This window comes from Panthera uncia (genome assembly GCF_023721935.1).
Source record: "Panthera uncia isolate 11264 chromosome E2 unlocalized genomic scaffold, Puncia_PCG_1.0 HiC_scaffold_19, whole genome shotgun sequence".
Lineage (NCBI taxonomy): Eukaryota > Metazoa > Chordata > Mammalia > Carnivora > Felidae > Panthera > Panthera uncia.
In genome coordinates, this window is record NW_026057588.1 from 30,559,633 (window position 1) to 30,575,120 (window position 15,488).

The 15,488-nt window shown below is 44.3% G+C and overlaps 1 protein-coding gene across 1 annotated transcript in view; it reads left to right on the forward strand.

Moving 5' to 3' along the window:
* Nucleotides 1-14,651, forward strand: part of LPCAT2 (lysophosphatidylcholine acyltransferase 2) — an 86,191-nt gene extending 71,540 nt beyond the window's left edge. Inside the window, exons 11-13 of the mRNA XM_049621213.1 lie at nucleotides 6,837-6,935; nucleotides 10,523-10,658; nucleotides 14,460-14,651. Of these exons, the coding sequence (XP_049477170.1) occupies nucleotides 6,837-6,935; nucleotides 10,523-10,658; nucleotides 14,460-14,644 (420 nt within the window). The 3' untranslated portion in view covers nucleotides 14,645-14,651. The remainder of the gene's footprint in view (nucleotides 1-6,836; nucleotides 6,936-10,522; nucleotides 10,659-14,459) is intronic.
* The last annotated feature ends 837 nt before the right edge of the window (nucleotides 14,652-15,488 follow it).

Consider the following 15,488-nt stretch of genomic DNA (forward strand, 5'->3'; position numbering starts at 1 on the left):
AGGCAGGATCCAGTAGACTCAGCTACGGGGGCTGCATGGGCAACCGCTCAGTCCCCTCGCCTGCTGTTTAATTGGCTTCTACCCCTCCTGCTTCTCTGGCTTTTCATGCGTTCCCCCTCTCTCCAAGGCTACCTTGGAGGGTCCTCCTGAGATTGAAGATAAATTCTTCCTTCCTCTGTTGACTCACTTAGAGGAGAGCTTAACTATAGACCCGACGTAACTCCCCTGTTAACAGCCCGCGGCTACCTGGGAGCAATCCCCGGTGAAATTAGGAGAGGTCGGCATTTGGCCTCTTTGCTCACCATCATCACCATCATATCATATTTATGCACCACCACGTGCGTATAATCCTGCCCTGAACCAAGCACAGAGACCGCCACGTCCACCTTCCGCCGGGGGCTTTGTAACTTAAGCCTGCTCTGGTGTGCTGCTTAGACCAGGTATGGTCATATCAGAATGAGGCTGCTGCCAGCAACCACATGTTAATGTCAGGATCCCTATTTTACAGTCCGCCCATTCAGATGTTAGGCATGAGTGTAGGAATATAGCCAAGAAAGGAGAAAGCCGCCAAGATGCCTTTTAAGGTCTCAGAATGTTAAGCTTATTATTTAACCTTTCTGCGTGATGGTTGTAGAAAGGGCAGCATAACTGCACTGCACTTTTTTTTCCTCACTTAATTCTAAATATTTTTTGGAAGTTAAGACAGTTACCTCAAGTGGGAGGCGGTATTAAGTATTTTTCTTGCTCCTCACGGGTCAAGGGATTATCTGCCCTTATGATTCTCTTCCTGACTGCACAGGGCAGAACATCCCACAGTTACTTACATTTCTCTTCTCTTCTCTTCTGAATTTGTAGAACATTTGTACAGATAACCCCAGTCACTAGAGTAGACATTGGAAAATCCAATCCAAACTCTGGATTTTTTTTAAGTACCCCAAACTTTGGCATTGTGCAGAAGCAATAGCCACAAGTAACTGAATTTCTTAGTTTTTATCCAACAGTTGATGTTTTAATTTTTTTATGTTTATTTATTTTTGAGAGAGAGAGAGACAAAGAGCATGAGCAGGGAAGGGGCAGAGAGAGAGGGAGACACAGAATCGGAAACAGGCTCCAGGCTCCGAGCTGTCAGCACAGAGCCTGATGCGGGGCTCGAACTCGTGAACTGTGAGATCATGACCTGAGCTGAAGTCGGACGCTCAACCGACTGAGCCACCCAGGTGCCCCAAATGTTCTTTTTTCTTAATGTTTATTTATTTTGAGAGAGAGAGAGAGAGAGAGAGAGAGAGAGAGCATGAATGGGGGGAGGGGCAGAGAGAGGGAGTCGCAGAATCCGAAGCAGGGTCCAGGCTTTGAGCCATCAGCACAGAGCCCGATACAGGGCTTGAATTCACAGACTGTGAGGTCATGACCTGAGCTGAAGTCGGGTGCTCAACCTACTGAGCCACGCAGGAACCCCTAAAGGCACATTTTCAATGTAAGAGGGAGTATTTATGTGATACACTTTTTTAAATTTACCATTTCTACATGGAAGACTACATGTAGACAGAGGTCTTTGATTCATATCATTTCATCCCATTGTTTTTCAATTTCTAACATTAAGCTATACGATTGATGTTTTAAGTTGAAAATAATACCCAGTGGGGCGCCTGCGTGGCTCGGCTAAACATCTGATTTCTTGATTCCAGCTCAGGTCATGATCTCATGGTTTGTGGGACAGAGCCCCGAGTCAGGCTTTGCATTGACAATGCAGAGCCTGCTTAGTATTCTCTCTCCCTCTTTCTGCCCCTCCCCTGCTCACACACTCTCTCTCTCTCTCTCTCTCAAACTAAATAAATCAATAAATGTTTTTTAAAAAGAGAAAAGAATACTCGGCGATTTTAAAAAAGCAAGTGAAATTGTACCATCTACACTTTTTAATTTCAAAATCTGCCACTTGATTTTGAAAAACATCTTTATCTTGATATAATCATTGGATTCTGTAACCTGTAACAGCAGGAAAAAGAACTACACGCTCTGTACCTAAGGAAAGCAAACCTCTGAGAATGTTCAAAATGTATACATCATCTTAAAGGTCACTTAAAATATCTTTTGAGTAGTAGTGCTTGTGTTTTTAAAAACTGTTTTTTTAAGTCAGAAATTCCATCAGTAATATTGTGCAACTAACCCATAGTGGGGCCTTGAAAAATATTCACAGATGCACCTGCAGGGTCCTGATATTTAACATGTTTATTGATTTTGAGGTGCTTTTAGAATCACTTCTTAAAAGTGTCTGCATTTAATGCTAAGTGGATTAAAGCAATTTAATTCCTGGAAAATTGGTAATACAATTACATATGTGGGTAGAAATACGCTCTTAATAAGAATATTTGAGCCAACAGAATGCCTCTCCCCAGAATCCTCTGGGAAACTGAGAATTTACTGTATTTTAATAATAGAACTCCTTTGGATTTGTAGAGTATCTTCAAGGACTCAAGGCCTTTTTCTGTTGACTGCTGCATAGTAAGTTCTGTTTTTATGGAAGCATTTCTAAATTATTTTGATGGTATTGACGATCTCTCACCTTCAGGGGTGGTACCAATGAGAACATACCAAAGAGAATATAGTCCTGTCCTTGGGGGTTTGCCATTTCAAAATGTATTCACACCCATATCCTTAAATGTTGCTGGACTTCAAATGTTGTTAAACATACCTGCTTCTGTAGAAATAAAAATGTTGAACGAATCCAACTATGAAAAGCTTTAGGGAACGGATACCTGAGAATCAGATGCAGGAAAATCACCATTTGTCCCTTCTGCAATTTTAAATGGGCCGTGTTTGAACATGTGGTTTGGAACTTCCCGCTGGTCCTAGAAGCTAGTGTCGAGTGACGGTGGGACTGGCAGGGCGCTGGGGTGCCGTGAAGTCACGGTGACCGTCAGCCCTCACTTCCATGCTCTTCTGGTCCTGCTGACCACCAGGGAAGGGACGGGGCCCACCGTCTGGAACTTCATCCAGGCTTGGTCACCCCTTCTTTTTTCAGTGATCCAGCACAAATCCGTGGTTCCTACTCGGGGCTGTCCTGGCCTCCAGATTAGGACAGATTACGGAGGGATTAGGGTCTCCTTCCAGAAAGCTGGTCTCCTCCTTCGAAATGTGGCCCTGAAATATTCTCAACCCTAGATTTTTTTTTTTAAGTGTATAATTTTTCCAGAGAAGTTCAATAGGTTTTTAAAGAATTAACCCCACAGATTTGAGGGTTAACCTTTACCCCGGAACTGATTTGAAATTAAAAAATGAAAGGAGTGTCCCTCATCGTATACTTTTTTATTATTTGTTTTTTGAATCTATTTTATTAAACTACTTGCTTGAATTTGAATGATTCGGAATCCAGTTACCTAAATTTTAATTGTAGTTGATGATAATAGCAAGTTTTGTGATGTCAAGTGAAGCGGGATAGAGCCCCACGTCGGTGCAGAGCCTGCTTGGGATTCTCTCTCTGCCCATCCCCTGCTCGCACTCTCTCTCTCTCTCTCTCTTTCTCTCTCAAAATAAATAAATAAATAAATAAATAAATAAATATTTTTAAAAAGAGAAAAGAATACTCAGTGATTTTTAAAAATCATGTGAAATTATGCCATCTACATTTTTAAACGTCAAAATCTCCCAATTTTTTTATTAGTAAAAATGAATTCGTTTTTTTATTAGTAAAACTGAATTAGTCAAATGGATGATTTCTAAGGTTCCTTCCAGTTCCAAGTCTTATTATTTTTTAATTTGGAACCTTAACAATGTATCGTTTTATTCATCCAATAATAAAACACCTAAGAATGATTTCCACACTGCTTTCCCCTCCTTACACTACTACGATGAAAATTTAACATATAATTTCTCATGTGTCTGATTAGCAAGGTCTGCTTTAACATCCTTTATCAAGGGTCTGCTTCTTTTTGTCAGCCAAGACCACTCCTGGAGAAGAGGTCCAGAACATTACCTTGTTTTGTGAATAGTGGTAATGTGAAGAGTCCTTTATATTTCTCTTTGTCCCTCCGAAAAATGAGTTCTGATACTTGACCTGTGTTTTACGTAGGGTTCGGTGGTAAAGATAAAAATTGGATGCCTCACAATAGAGAGACAACATAAATTTAAAAGCACAGGCCCAGGCACACAATCTATGATGTCTTCAGTGTCCACAGACCATTCTTCTGTCCGTTTTTCCAAACTTCTATCCAAGGCCCTGTGTTGCTTCATCAAGAAAGCCACCTGCGGAATAAATGTGCCTATATTGAATAATGCATCTACGGTTTGGAAAGCTGCTCTGCTCGGCCTCTAAGGCTGATGAACAGCAGCTCTCCATGGTGCATAAGGAAGTAAACTGGTGCTGGCCCAAGAAGAAAATGATGTCACTTAAAACTCTACCGTCTCTAAAATTTCTGGGGTGATGAAAATGTCATAGATACTGGTTGTGGCAGTGGTGGTTACCCTGGTGTATGCATTTGTCAAAACACCTTAACTGCACATTTAAAATGGGTGCTTTTCAGCACTTTCAACGATAGCCAAATGACAGACAGAGCCTCAATGTCCATCAACTGATGAATGGATAAAGCAATTGTGGTTTATATACACAATAGAATATTATGTGGCAATGAGAAAGAATGAAATCTGGCCCTTTGTAGCCATGTGGATGGAACTGGAGAGTGTGATGCTAAGTGAAATAAGTCAGACAGAGAAAGACAGATACCATATGTTTTCACTCATATGTGGACCCTGAGAAACTTAACAGAAGACCATGGGGAGGGGAAGGAGAAAAAGAAAAAAGGTTAGAGAGGGAGGGAGCCAAACCATAAGAGACTCTTAAAAAGTGAGAACAAACTGAGGGTTGATGGGGGGGGGGGTTGGGAGGGAGGGTTGGGTGGGTGATGGGCATTGAGGAGGGCACCTGTTGGGATGAGCACTGGGTGTTGTATGGAAACCCATGTGACAATAAATTTCATATTAAAAAAAAATAAAACGGGTGCTTTTCATCAAATGTAAATGATACATTTTCTTAAGTCAACTTATTTTCAAACAAACTGATTCAAGAAAAGGAAGAAATCGCCTTTGTAGATAACCAGACAAAAATGGAAGTCAGAGGACCTGAGTTTTTGTCTCCGGAATAAACCGTGTTACTTAAGGGAAGTCTTGAAATATCTTTGTTTCTATTTTCTCTGATGGGAAAGGGAAGTTAAAATGCTTCTCCTTTTAGTTCCCACCCTGCAGTAAGATAAAGCAGCATGCTAAAAGTGACTCTTGATCCTCTGAGTCCTGGTTGCTTTCAGAAGCAGGCAAAAGTTGCAATTTTCTTTCCTAGAAAAATGCACACACACAAACTGCACACCATTTCAGGGGCTTCACGGCCTCCCCTTTCCCCAAGCTCATCCGTGGAACCCCAGTGAAGAGCACTGACTTCATTCTATTTATTTGTTTTTAAAGTTTTTACTTATTTATTTTTTAGAGAGAGAGAGAGCGTGCAAGGGGGAGAGGGAGAGAGAGAATCCCAAGCAGGTTCCACACTGTCAGCACGTAGCCCGACGTGGGGCTTGATCTTATGAACCGTGGGATCGTGACCTGAGCTGAAATCCAGAGTCAGACGCTTCGCCATCTGAGCCACCAGGCGCTTTAGTTTTTAAAGTGAACTCAAAGTAGGTGAGAGTCAAGGAGAAAAAGCAGTATTGTTTTTAGTGCCTACCTATGTGCGCTAAGCACTGGAAACACAGTGCCGCACAGAGAAAGCAATCCTTGCCCTAGAGGAATTCCTCATGGTCGAAATGTAGATACTCGGTCACAGGTAAAGCTTACGCTCTTGGTGATGCCGAACACCATTTGTTCAAGTGCGAAGTACCACGCTAGCTCTATTGTTACCAGTTCACGCTTTATCTGGGAATTCATCGCTTGAAGACTTTGTGCCGCCCAAGTGCTTCTAAGGACCCTGGGGTTATAATCGTAGGGGCCTCTTTGCAGTTCTCGGAATCTCCTTCTCCCCACTTCAGCCTCAGCGTTCCTGTCGAGACGAGTAGTTCATGTGTAAGAAACAGCGCACTCAGTCAACCTGGCTTAGAATTATCCATGCCTTCTTTTATATTGCCATGCCACACCTCCTGAGGTACACAGATACGAACATAGTAGCTAGATGCTTCGGAGTTCTGGATCTTCTGGGGCCTCACATCATCATGGGGCCATTGAAGTGGCTCAGATTTGCACACTTGCTTCTGGCTTATTGCAGACAAAGCCTGCAAGGAAGAAAGAATCTGTCTGCAATTGTTGCCTGAGTCTGCCCTTTCCTTTCCTTCCCTTCCCTTCCCTTCCCTTCCCTTCCCTTCCCTTCCCTTTCCCTTCCCTTTCCCTTTCCCTTCCCTTCCCTTCCCTTCCCTTCCCTTCCCTTCCCTTCCCTTCCTTTCCCTTCCTTTCCATTGTCTACACATAGAGAGTTGCTTAGTGACCTTGGTCACTCTCTAGTGACCTGTTGGTGTTGGCCATCATGGCGGGGTCACCACCAAGATTCTAGATCCTGCCTCGAAGAGGGGCTTCCATCAGGCCTTCGCTCAAGAACCCACGCCAGGTGCCCCAGAGCCGCTCTACATGGCCTCAGTGATTAAATGTTTCTATTTCTTACTAAGCAGAAATAGATTTTCCTTCCTTCTGAACTGGGAATGGGCAGGCCACTGGCCTGCTGTTCCCTCTCAGTAGGAACTTTTTTTCCAAGTAAGCTCAGCACGTGATGATGCCAAGCTGTGTGACATACCTGGAGTTCACCTTTGCCCTGTGATTAATGGTCATTCAACTGGTGGCTCTCCTAATTGATTTCTCCCCTCCTTTCACAGAACCATGATGGCAGCATTGACTTCCGAGAGTATGTGATTGGCCTGGCTGTCCTGTGTAACCCTGCCAACACGGAGGACATCATCCAAATGGCATTTAAGGTACTGTCAGCCCCGCTGAAAACATCTTCGTCTGCCTCGTGAACAAGTGTTGACTCTAAGTGCATTATGTGAAAACCAGTGAATCCATTACCTGAGTTTATAGATCTGCTGGGACGTGTACACAGGGGTAATGTGATTAAGACAATTGCCACTGAGACTAAAGAAACCACAAGCATCCGGTTAAGCAAAAAGGAAGTCTTTGGGAGAAGCTTAACTAATAGCATCGAAATTGAAGAGCCGGTGAATTTAACAAATTCGCTTTAAAAATTCTTTCTTTCCAGCCTGTCTGTTTTGGAGCCCCGAAGTGCGGTGTATAAATAAACACCACCTGCCACTAGTCATCCTAATTCACCATCCGGAAAGTTCTCCTCTATCCTCACATTTTCTCCTTCTGTGTGTCAGAGCTATTTTAAGTGCTCTTTTCCTGATGGAATTTATTTTATTGTGGGATGTCAGGTGAGCGTCATGCTAAATGTCCCAAGTTCCCACCCTGTGTGTTTTCCTGGGGTATCACGTGTACTTTCACAGCAATATCAGGGAAGGGGGGCGGGGCAGAGAAATAGCACGCATGGACCCGTGCTCAGCAGAACCTGGTGGAGGTTTGAGCCGTGACGACCCCGACCCCCGTGTATCACCTGCGTGCCCCCAAGAGGAGCTGGAAGAAGACGTTCCCAAAGTGTTTTTCGTTTTTCTGAGATAAAAGGTGCTGCATCTACTGAGTATTTATGCAGGATGTTCCCTTCCCGTTCTAAGGCTGTGTCGTCTGCTCTCAAGTAAAACAAAAACTTGATCTCCCTGCTTGTCTTGGTACCTAGCTGTGGGTATTGACTCATCCTTCAGCCTCGTGGAGGTCTCCCTGTTTCCACCCACCATGACCACCGAGGACCTTCCCTGTTCCTACTCCTACTTCCCTCTCTTCCGGATTTTCTGAGAAGAGCATCCCACAAGGTTTTCTTTCCCCTCTATTGTCTAGAAAAGACTCTCTTCCTCTGAGAGTCCTTTCTCACATTTTAGGGGCCACCAGGGCAAGCCTCAGGAATGTTCACGTGCTCTGTCATCGACGGCGAAGTCCCCAAGCCGGCTTTTTATCTCAGATTGGTTAAAACTGAGTTAACTGTTAGGCCTATAAAGAACCCAAGTGGTTGATGCTTAGCAGATGGTCAGAAGGCAAGGGCCAGAACTTTTTCCAAGTTTAAAACGTTTGGCTTTTACAGACTTATTCATCATAAAACCTAAAATTATACACATAGCTAACTGATTCCAATTCAGATATTTCTGTTTCTGTTTCGGGACTGCATACATAATTGTAAGTTTAGCTGAGTAAATGGTCACTTTTGGTTCACCGATGAAAGACCGGTAGAAAATTTGGCCCTCAATCACAGTAATTATTGTTTTTAAAGACGCCGAGAGATTTTTCTCTGGCCTAGACCTCGGTTTGGTGCAGAGGCAGGCAAGGAGGACCTGAAACTATAATTAACTCTTTTTCCAGTAAGACAAGGGTCATGCTTTCCTGTGGTTATTTTTCAACCTCCTTTTCCAGGTGTGTTTGGTGTTTAAAGAAATATTTTGGCACACTTTTATGTTTCATTTAGAACTATCCGTTTATACGTACGGGATCTAATCCTTTACTTGGGAAGCACTTCCCAGGTAACTCCCCGTCCTTGATCCCATTCTGTGATCACAGTGACCTTCAGGGGTAGAGTGTTAGCTAGCGTTCTCTAGCCCTGAGCAAACAGGCGTGGACGGTGGCTGCAAAAATCACCATATGGCCGGGGAGGGGGCTCAAGGGTGGACTCAGAGGCAGCGACCCCAGAGGCCAGTTAGAATGAGCACCTCCAATTCTGTCCTCTGTCCTCAGTCGCGTTCCAGGGAGGGTCCAACTTGTCCTGCTGTAAAGAGCGTGTGCTTGCTGGAAAGACGGGGTGTTTTGGCTCAGAGTCCCACCGTAGTCCATGCAGTGGGGAGATACCACTCCCCCTAAGGAAATCGGGGTGCTGAGCTCTCTACTGGAGTCCAGAGTGTGGGATTTACTCTGCAGCAGGGAGACTACTGGGAGCGATGAGTAGTTGAGGGAAATTGAACATTTCAGTGAGGGGCGCAATCTGGAGTAGTGATGACAGAGGCCAGATGGAGAAGAAGTAAAGGCCCCCAGTATGGACACGTGAAGGGAACTGTCACAGAAGTGAGGGCCACCAAAGCACCAAATGTGACAGATGAATCGCCGAGGATTGTTTAGGGAAGGAAGGCCCGGGAAGGAAGCCACGCTCGCACTTGTGAGGAGCTGGGTGTGACGAGATCCTTGGTAGTTACTGCTGAGCCCCGGGCCACCCTTTGCAAAAACAAATGCTCATTCGCTTTTCACTTTGGTGCTGTTCTCCCTCCTATTGGGGCTGAGTCGCATGCTCTTCATTTCCGGTTCTCCAGCTCTCTGGCAGCTTCTTCCAAAGTACTTCCCTTCGTGCTGTCCCAGGGCTTTGCCTTACCGTGTGCGTTCCCTGCAGATAAGCTCCGACACACCCCTCGTCTCAGCTCTTTGCTGAATTCCCGGCTCAGGCCTCGCCACGGTCCTGAGCTGAGGCGCTTCATCTCCTCCCACTCAGGTTTTGCGCCCCCAGGTCCAGCTCCTAGGTCTCGGGGGACCCCTGTTCTCCCGTTCTTGGTAGGGCACCCACTTCATCCCAGGTGCCCAGGCTACAACACCCCCGCCCACTCACACTCCTTCCCATCCATCCCCGAGGGCCCCAATTACCATGCCAGTCCTGCCCCTGCTTTCTTATAAATCCTGCCCCTTCCTGTCCTTCCCACTCCTCCCCCTCACACTCTTTTTTTTTAAGTTTATTTATTTATTTTGAGAGAGAGAGCATGCGAGCATAAGTAGGGGAGGGGCAGAGAAAGAAGGAGAGAAAGAGAATCCCAAGCAGGCTCTGTGCTGTCCGTGCAGAGCCTGAGGCAAGGCTCCATCTCACGAACTGGGAGATCTCGACCTGAGCCGAAATCGAGGGTCCGAGGCTTAACTGACTGACCGAGCCGCCCAGGCCCCCCTCCACGCCACACTTAATTGGCTCTCCCGCCTCTAGTCTTTCCAACCTTCTGACCCCAATCCATCCTCCTTGTTCTGAATTCACATATGATCACAGATATCCCCCACTGTCATAATCCCACAGGGTTAGGTGAGGTGTCACACACCCATCATGGCGTGAGTCCTGCTTGTCCGTCAGTCTCCTGGTTCCAGCCCCCGACACTCACCTGCCAGTCCTTGTATGTTCCAGGAATATCCCTTTGTGCTCTGAGACCCACCTCACGTGTCAGCTGGGTCAAGCTTCCCCCGACCTCTCCCGTAGGATTCATCTTGTTCTCCACAGGCCTCCCACGTCCTCTGTACTTACTGTTGTTGTCACCCCTGTTTTAATTCTGTCTCTTTCCATGCCCAAGCTACATGGGCAGCAGAGACCATTCTAACTTCACGTGCATCTCCCTTGCCCCTGGCACAATAACGGTTTGAATTATTAAAGATTTTCTGGGATTACTCCATCCCATTTCTGTTCTGCCGGCACTCATTCCTATATTTTATTTTCCTCTTCCTTCAGCTCTTTGATGTTGATGAGGACGGCTTCATCACAGAGGAAGAGTTTTCCACCATTTTGCAGGCCTCCCTTGGGGTGCCCGACCTGGATGTTTCCGGTCTCTTCAAGGAAATAGCCCAGGGGGATTCTGTTTCGTATGGTGAGTGGGCAGCTTGGTTTCTGCTTTAGTTTACCAGGAGCCATCCCTGACTACAGATGGACCCTCGGGCGGGAGGTCCCTCCACTAATTCTATCAACAACAGAAATAATGGTAATAATGATGTTGACAGTAATAATAACAGGGGTAGTGGTGTAAGAGTAGCTAATTACTGAGGGCTTAGATGCTAAAGCACTCTTCCAAACATTTTTTAATAAATCTTTATTTATTAGCAGGCCTATTTAGTCAGTACTCTTATTTTTTACTTTTTTATTTTTTTTAATGTTTATTTATTATTGAGAGAGACAGAGCATGAGCAGGGGAGGGGCAGAGAGAGAGGGAGACACAGAATCCGAAGCAGGCTCCAGGCTGTGAGCCATCAGCACGGAGCCCGACGCGGGGCTCGAACTCACAGACCGCGAGATCATGACCCGAGCCGAAGTCAGATGTTCAACCCACTGAGCCACCCAAGCACCCCTAATCAGTACTCTTAATTATTATTTGATTGAGATGCATAACATTTAGCTAAGTTACCTAAGGGCATCAGCTAGAGAATGTCAGAGCCAGGATTCAAAAGCCACGACAGTCTGGTTTTAGAGCCTGCCCTCTGCCCTCCCCACCTTACCTGTCATCCGCTGCCCCTCCCGGAAGGGTCTTTTCCCTTCCACCGTCTCCGTGGCTGAGCAAAACTGAGCAAGTCAACTGAAGTGGGTGTAACCACAGTAGAGCGGTGGGGACTGAGGTGCCAACAAGGATAATAGCAGCTAAACCATCTATTGATGCTCACCGTCAGCAGCTTAGCTAAGCTTTCACGCAGGCTTGTTTTCTCCCATCATGTTGATGGCACCGCTGTGAAGCTGGGACTTGCACGGCAGAAGAAGACCCTGTGGCCACACGGCACGTCCATCCATCAGTGACCAAGCTTTCTCCAGATGGCTTGAGTCCACACATCAAAACAAGTCCCCTAGGGCTGAAGGATGGTCCGTCGGTTTCCGCGTTATTTCCCGGTACAGTTGTTGAGAAACAGCTGAGTGGAGAGGCCCGGGTGACTCCTTCCCTGGCTTGGCTCAGCTGTGCCATTCACGTCAGGCTGGCGTACCTCCCCCAGCCTCTCCTGCAGGCTGCAGGGGGATTCCTCTTGAGGGCCTCTTTCCTTATGGTGCAGAGAGTTTCAGCTTGTTAACTTTCATGGGATGGGGGAATTAGATCGCAAACTTCTTTTACTCTCTGTTTTTAATTACTATCATTCTGCCTGCCCTTCATTCTAGGTTAGGTAATTAAATGCCTAGGGCACTTACTCTATTGAGTTCAAGGAAGGAAGGAAGGAAGGAAGGAAGAAAAGAAGGAAGGGAGGGAGGGAGGGAAGGAGGAAAAATGGGAAGTACATACGGAGATAAAATGTATGAGTCATAAACCCCCTGGGTACTCATTCTCTGACCATTTTCCTTTCACAAGTAAGACTGCTTACTGAGCTGCCAAATTCAGAACAACTATTTGGAGTAACTATTTCAGTGGCAGTTATACCAAAAATGATTTGTTAGGTAGTCATAACTTTACCTGCCAATTTTAATAATTTTATCTGCTTTGTTTTTCGGTGTTTAATCTTTTTCTTTTTTAGAATACACACCGTATCTCCCTTTCCCCGATATTATACCAGTTTCCTTTTTTTTGCAAAAATGTTTGGAAGCATTTAAGTATGATTTTATAAAAGAATAGCTATTGAAATGTATCAGAATGTGACCATTTAAATTATTTTCCTTCTCGGTTTTCCATTAGCCAAATTAATGCCCAAATTCCACGGATTAGCCAGGTCACAGCACTTCTTCTAGAAACGAGTTACTTTTTAATGCCACTGACATCCCCAAAGAGGACAGAGACCTTGACTTTTTGAATAGAGCACAAGTCTTGAAAGATCTTGGTTTCAGTAGATCAACTCTCCTGTTTACTTTCCGTAAAAGTCACTTAAGTCCCCTGTGCCTTCATCACTGAGACAGACTCCTGCAGATGAACCTTTATTTTGGATGTTAAAAAAGAACATTCAAAGAACATGTTAATAGCTTGCCTGATTCAGAAACATGAAGTGGTCTATTAATGCAAAATAATGTTGCTGTTGCAAAGCATGATTTGGGCTCAGTCTGGTAGCTTTCTCATCACTGAGACCTATTTCTTTCTCCAGGAGTTGTTTGTTAGTCTAACGTGCTGTGAAATAGACTCTGGGTTATCAGAGGATTTTTAAAAAAGAAATAGAACTAGAACATGGGGTTAAAAATCCTTTTATTTGGAGAGCTAGCTGATTCAAAGTCTAGGCTCCTTTTGCTGTGTAAACTCAATAAAGTTCTCTCCATCCAAACAGAAGAGGAGAGAGGGGCTTCAGAATTGACGGTGGCATTATACTTCAGAAACATCAGGTTATCGGAGGCTTGACATGCAAACTCTGATGGTTAACTTAGTTAGCCTTCTAAACCTCTACCTCAGTTCATAAATCCAAGACCCCAAAGATAGAAAGAGGCCCACGACTCAGGGATCTCATGATAGGATGATTATATATTGTACCTTCTACTTGTCTTTATTGATCATAAGTCGGGGCTCAGCTTCTCAAGACTGTGAATTTGTATACCAGAATTAAAGGTTAAAATCGTTTGAAAAGCCAGTAAGAAAAAGTCATGAGCAATAGCCTTTTTAAGCATTTTTTTATTATAAAAAATAACAGCAATAGAGAAAATTGAATGAAACATAAACATAGAGCATCACAAGCTTTTGTAAAGTGAACACTTATGTTACCAATGTTCAGGTCAAGAAATAGAGCTTTTCGGGGAGCCTGGGTGACTCAGTCAGCTGAGAGTCTGACTCTTATTTTTGGCTCGGGTGACGATCTCACACAGTTCAGGTGCTCAAGCACCACATGGGGCTCTGTGCTGTCAGCTGGGGAATCTCTCTCTCCCTGTCTCTCTGCCCCTCCTCCCTTCTCTCTCTCTCTCTCTCTCTCAAAATAAATAAACTTAAAAAAAAAAAAAGAAATAGAGCTTTTCAGGAAACCCTTGTGCACCCCTTCCCAGGGACAACCCCTTTCTCTCTCCTAAAGCGGGCATGACGGACCTGACTTTAAAAGTCCAACATGGGGTTTGTTCTCACGAACCATGAGATCATGACCTGAGCCAAAATCACGAGTGAGACGCTCAACGGACTGAGCCACCCACGTGTGCCTAGCTAACCTGACGTTCAAAGGACTCTCTACCTCGCTTTACTTGTTAGCATCTCACCACAAAGTACCATCGTTAAATATCATGTGTTAGCTTTGGCCGAGCTTTTGAACTTCATCTAACGGACTCATACGAATATGCATTCTTGTGTATCTGGCTGTTTTCATTCAACGTTATGGCTTTAAGATCCGACCACATGGCTACAACACAGCTGTTTGTTTATCTTCTCTGCCGTAGAGCTGCTCTGTTCCATGAAAATGCTACGCATCCCCATGTCTGCTGCCGACAGACTCGGGTCGTTGGCACTGTCACCCGTCATAACTAAGGTCGCTGTGAACAGTCTTATTCATGTCTCCCAGAACACACCATGCACAAATTTCTCTAGGTTATAGACTTCGGAAGAGAATCGACAGGTCACGGCCTATGTACATCCTCGACTCTACTAAATGATGGAAAAACTGTCTTCCAAAGTGGCTGTATGATTCCTAAGAGTCGAGTAACGGGAGTTTGCAATGATCCTATCATTAAGGTCCTATATTAATCGGCATCGTGCCAAAAGAAGATGCGTCTCTATTTACGGGGCTTTTTTTTTTCTCTCTTCTAGAGGAATTTAAAAGTTTTGCCCTAAAGCATCCACAATATGCGAAGATATTTACAACCTACTTAGACCTCCAGACGTGCCATGTGTTTTCATTACCAAAAGAAGCCCAGGCAGCTCCCTTGATCGCCAGCAATAAAGTCAGTCCCGAAAATCACGACGAGAGCACCTCAGACAAAAAGGATGATTAAAAGCAAATATTCACAAGGAAAGTCATTTACTTGAAGTTGTAAAGGCATTTATTGATAGCGTTTTCAGTGTGATTTTTGAGTAATGATGATGTTTAAAATGGAAAGCTTTTTTGAAATAAAAATGATAGATTTTTTTTATTAAAAGGCTTTTATTCTTATACGTATATGAAGTAATATACGTATGAAGGGAATACGTATATTCCCTTTCTTTTATGTTGTGCTGTGCTGGTTGGTTTACTGGTGATAAATACGTTTTTATGGATTTCCCAGCTTAATTTGCATATGCAAATGAATGCAATGGTCTCACTTATTTACTGATGAGTGCTAATCAACACTGTAAAAAGTCTTAAAGAGGGTAAACACTTTTTAAACCTACTTCCCTCTAAAGAAATGAGGTAATATTGTTATCTCGAATCCCTTCCCGTTCTGGAAATGAGTGAGAAGTCTAAGGAACATTGTGGAATTTCATGCCTTTAACTTCACAGATGCATTATTTCTATTTCCAATTCAGTTTCTTGGATCACTGAATTTGCTGGATTGGAAGGGAGGGAGAGCTTCGTTAATTCAGTGAGCCTTCTTAAAACTCATATTCTCTCTCTTGCACCTTTATGGAAGATTTCCTTAACCGCCTGCTAAGGAAATTATACCATTTTGCATGACCTACAGTTTAGAACCTTGTTTTAAAGACCCAGGCTACGGCCAAAGGCCAAGTGGGAATTGCCTTATTGCAGGTAACCTTAATTACCTGCTGAGAAAATGAATCATTTGCCACAGGGTCTAGTTTGAGTTGCATAGTTCAGAATGTAGGGCTTGCCCACTAAATGAGTCAGATCTGCCTTCCTTA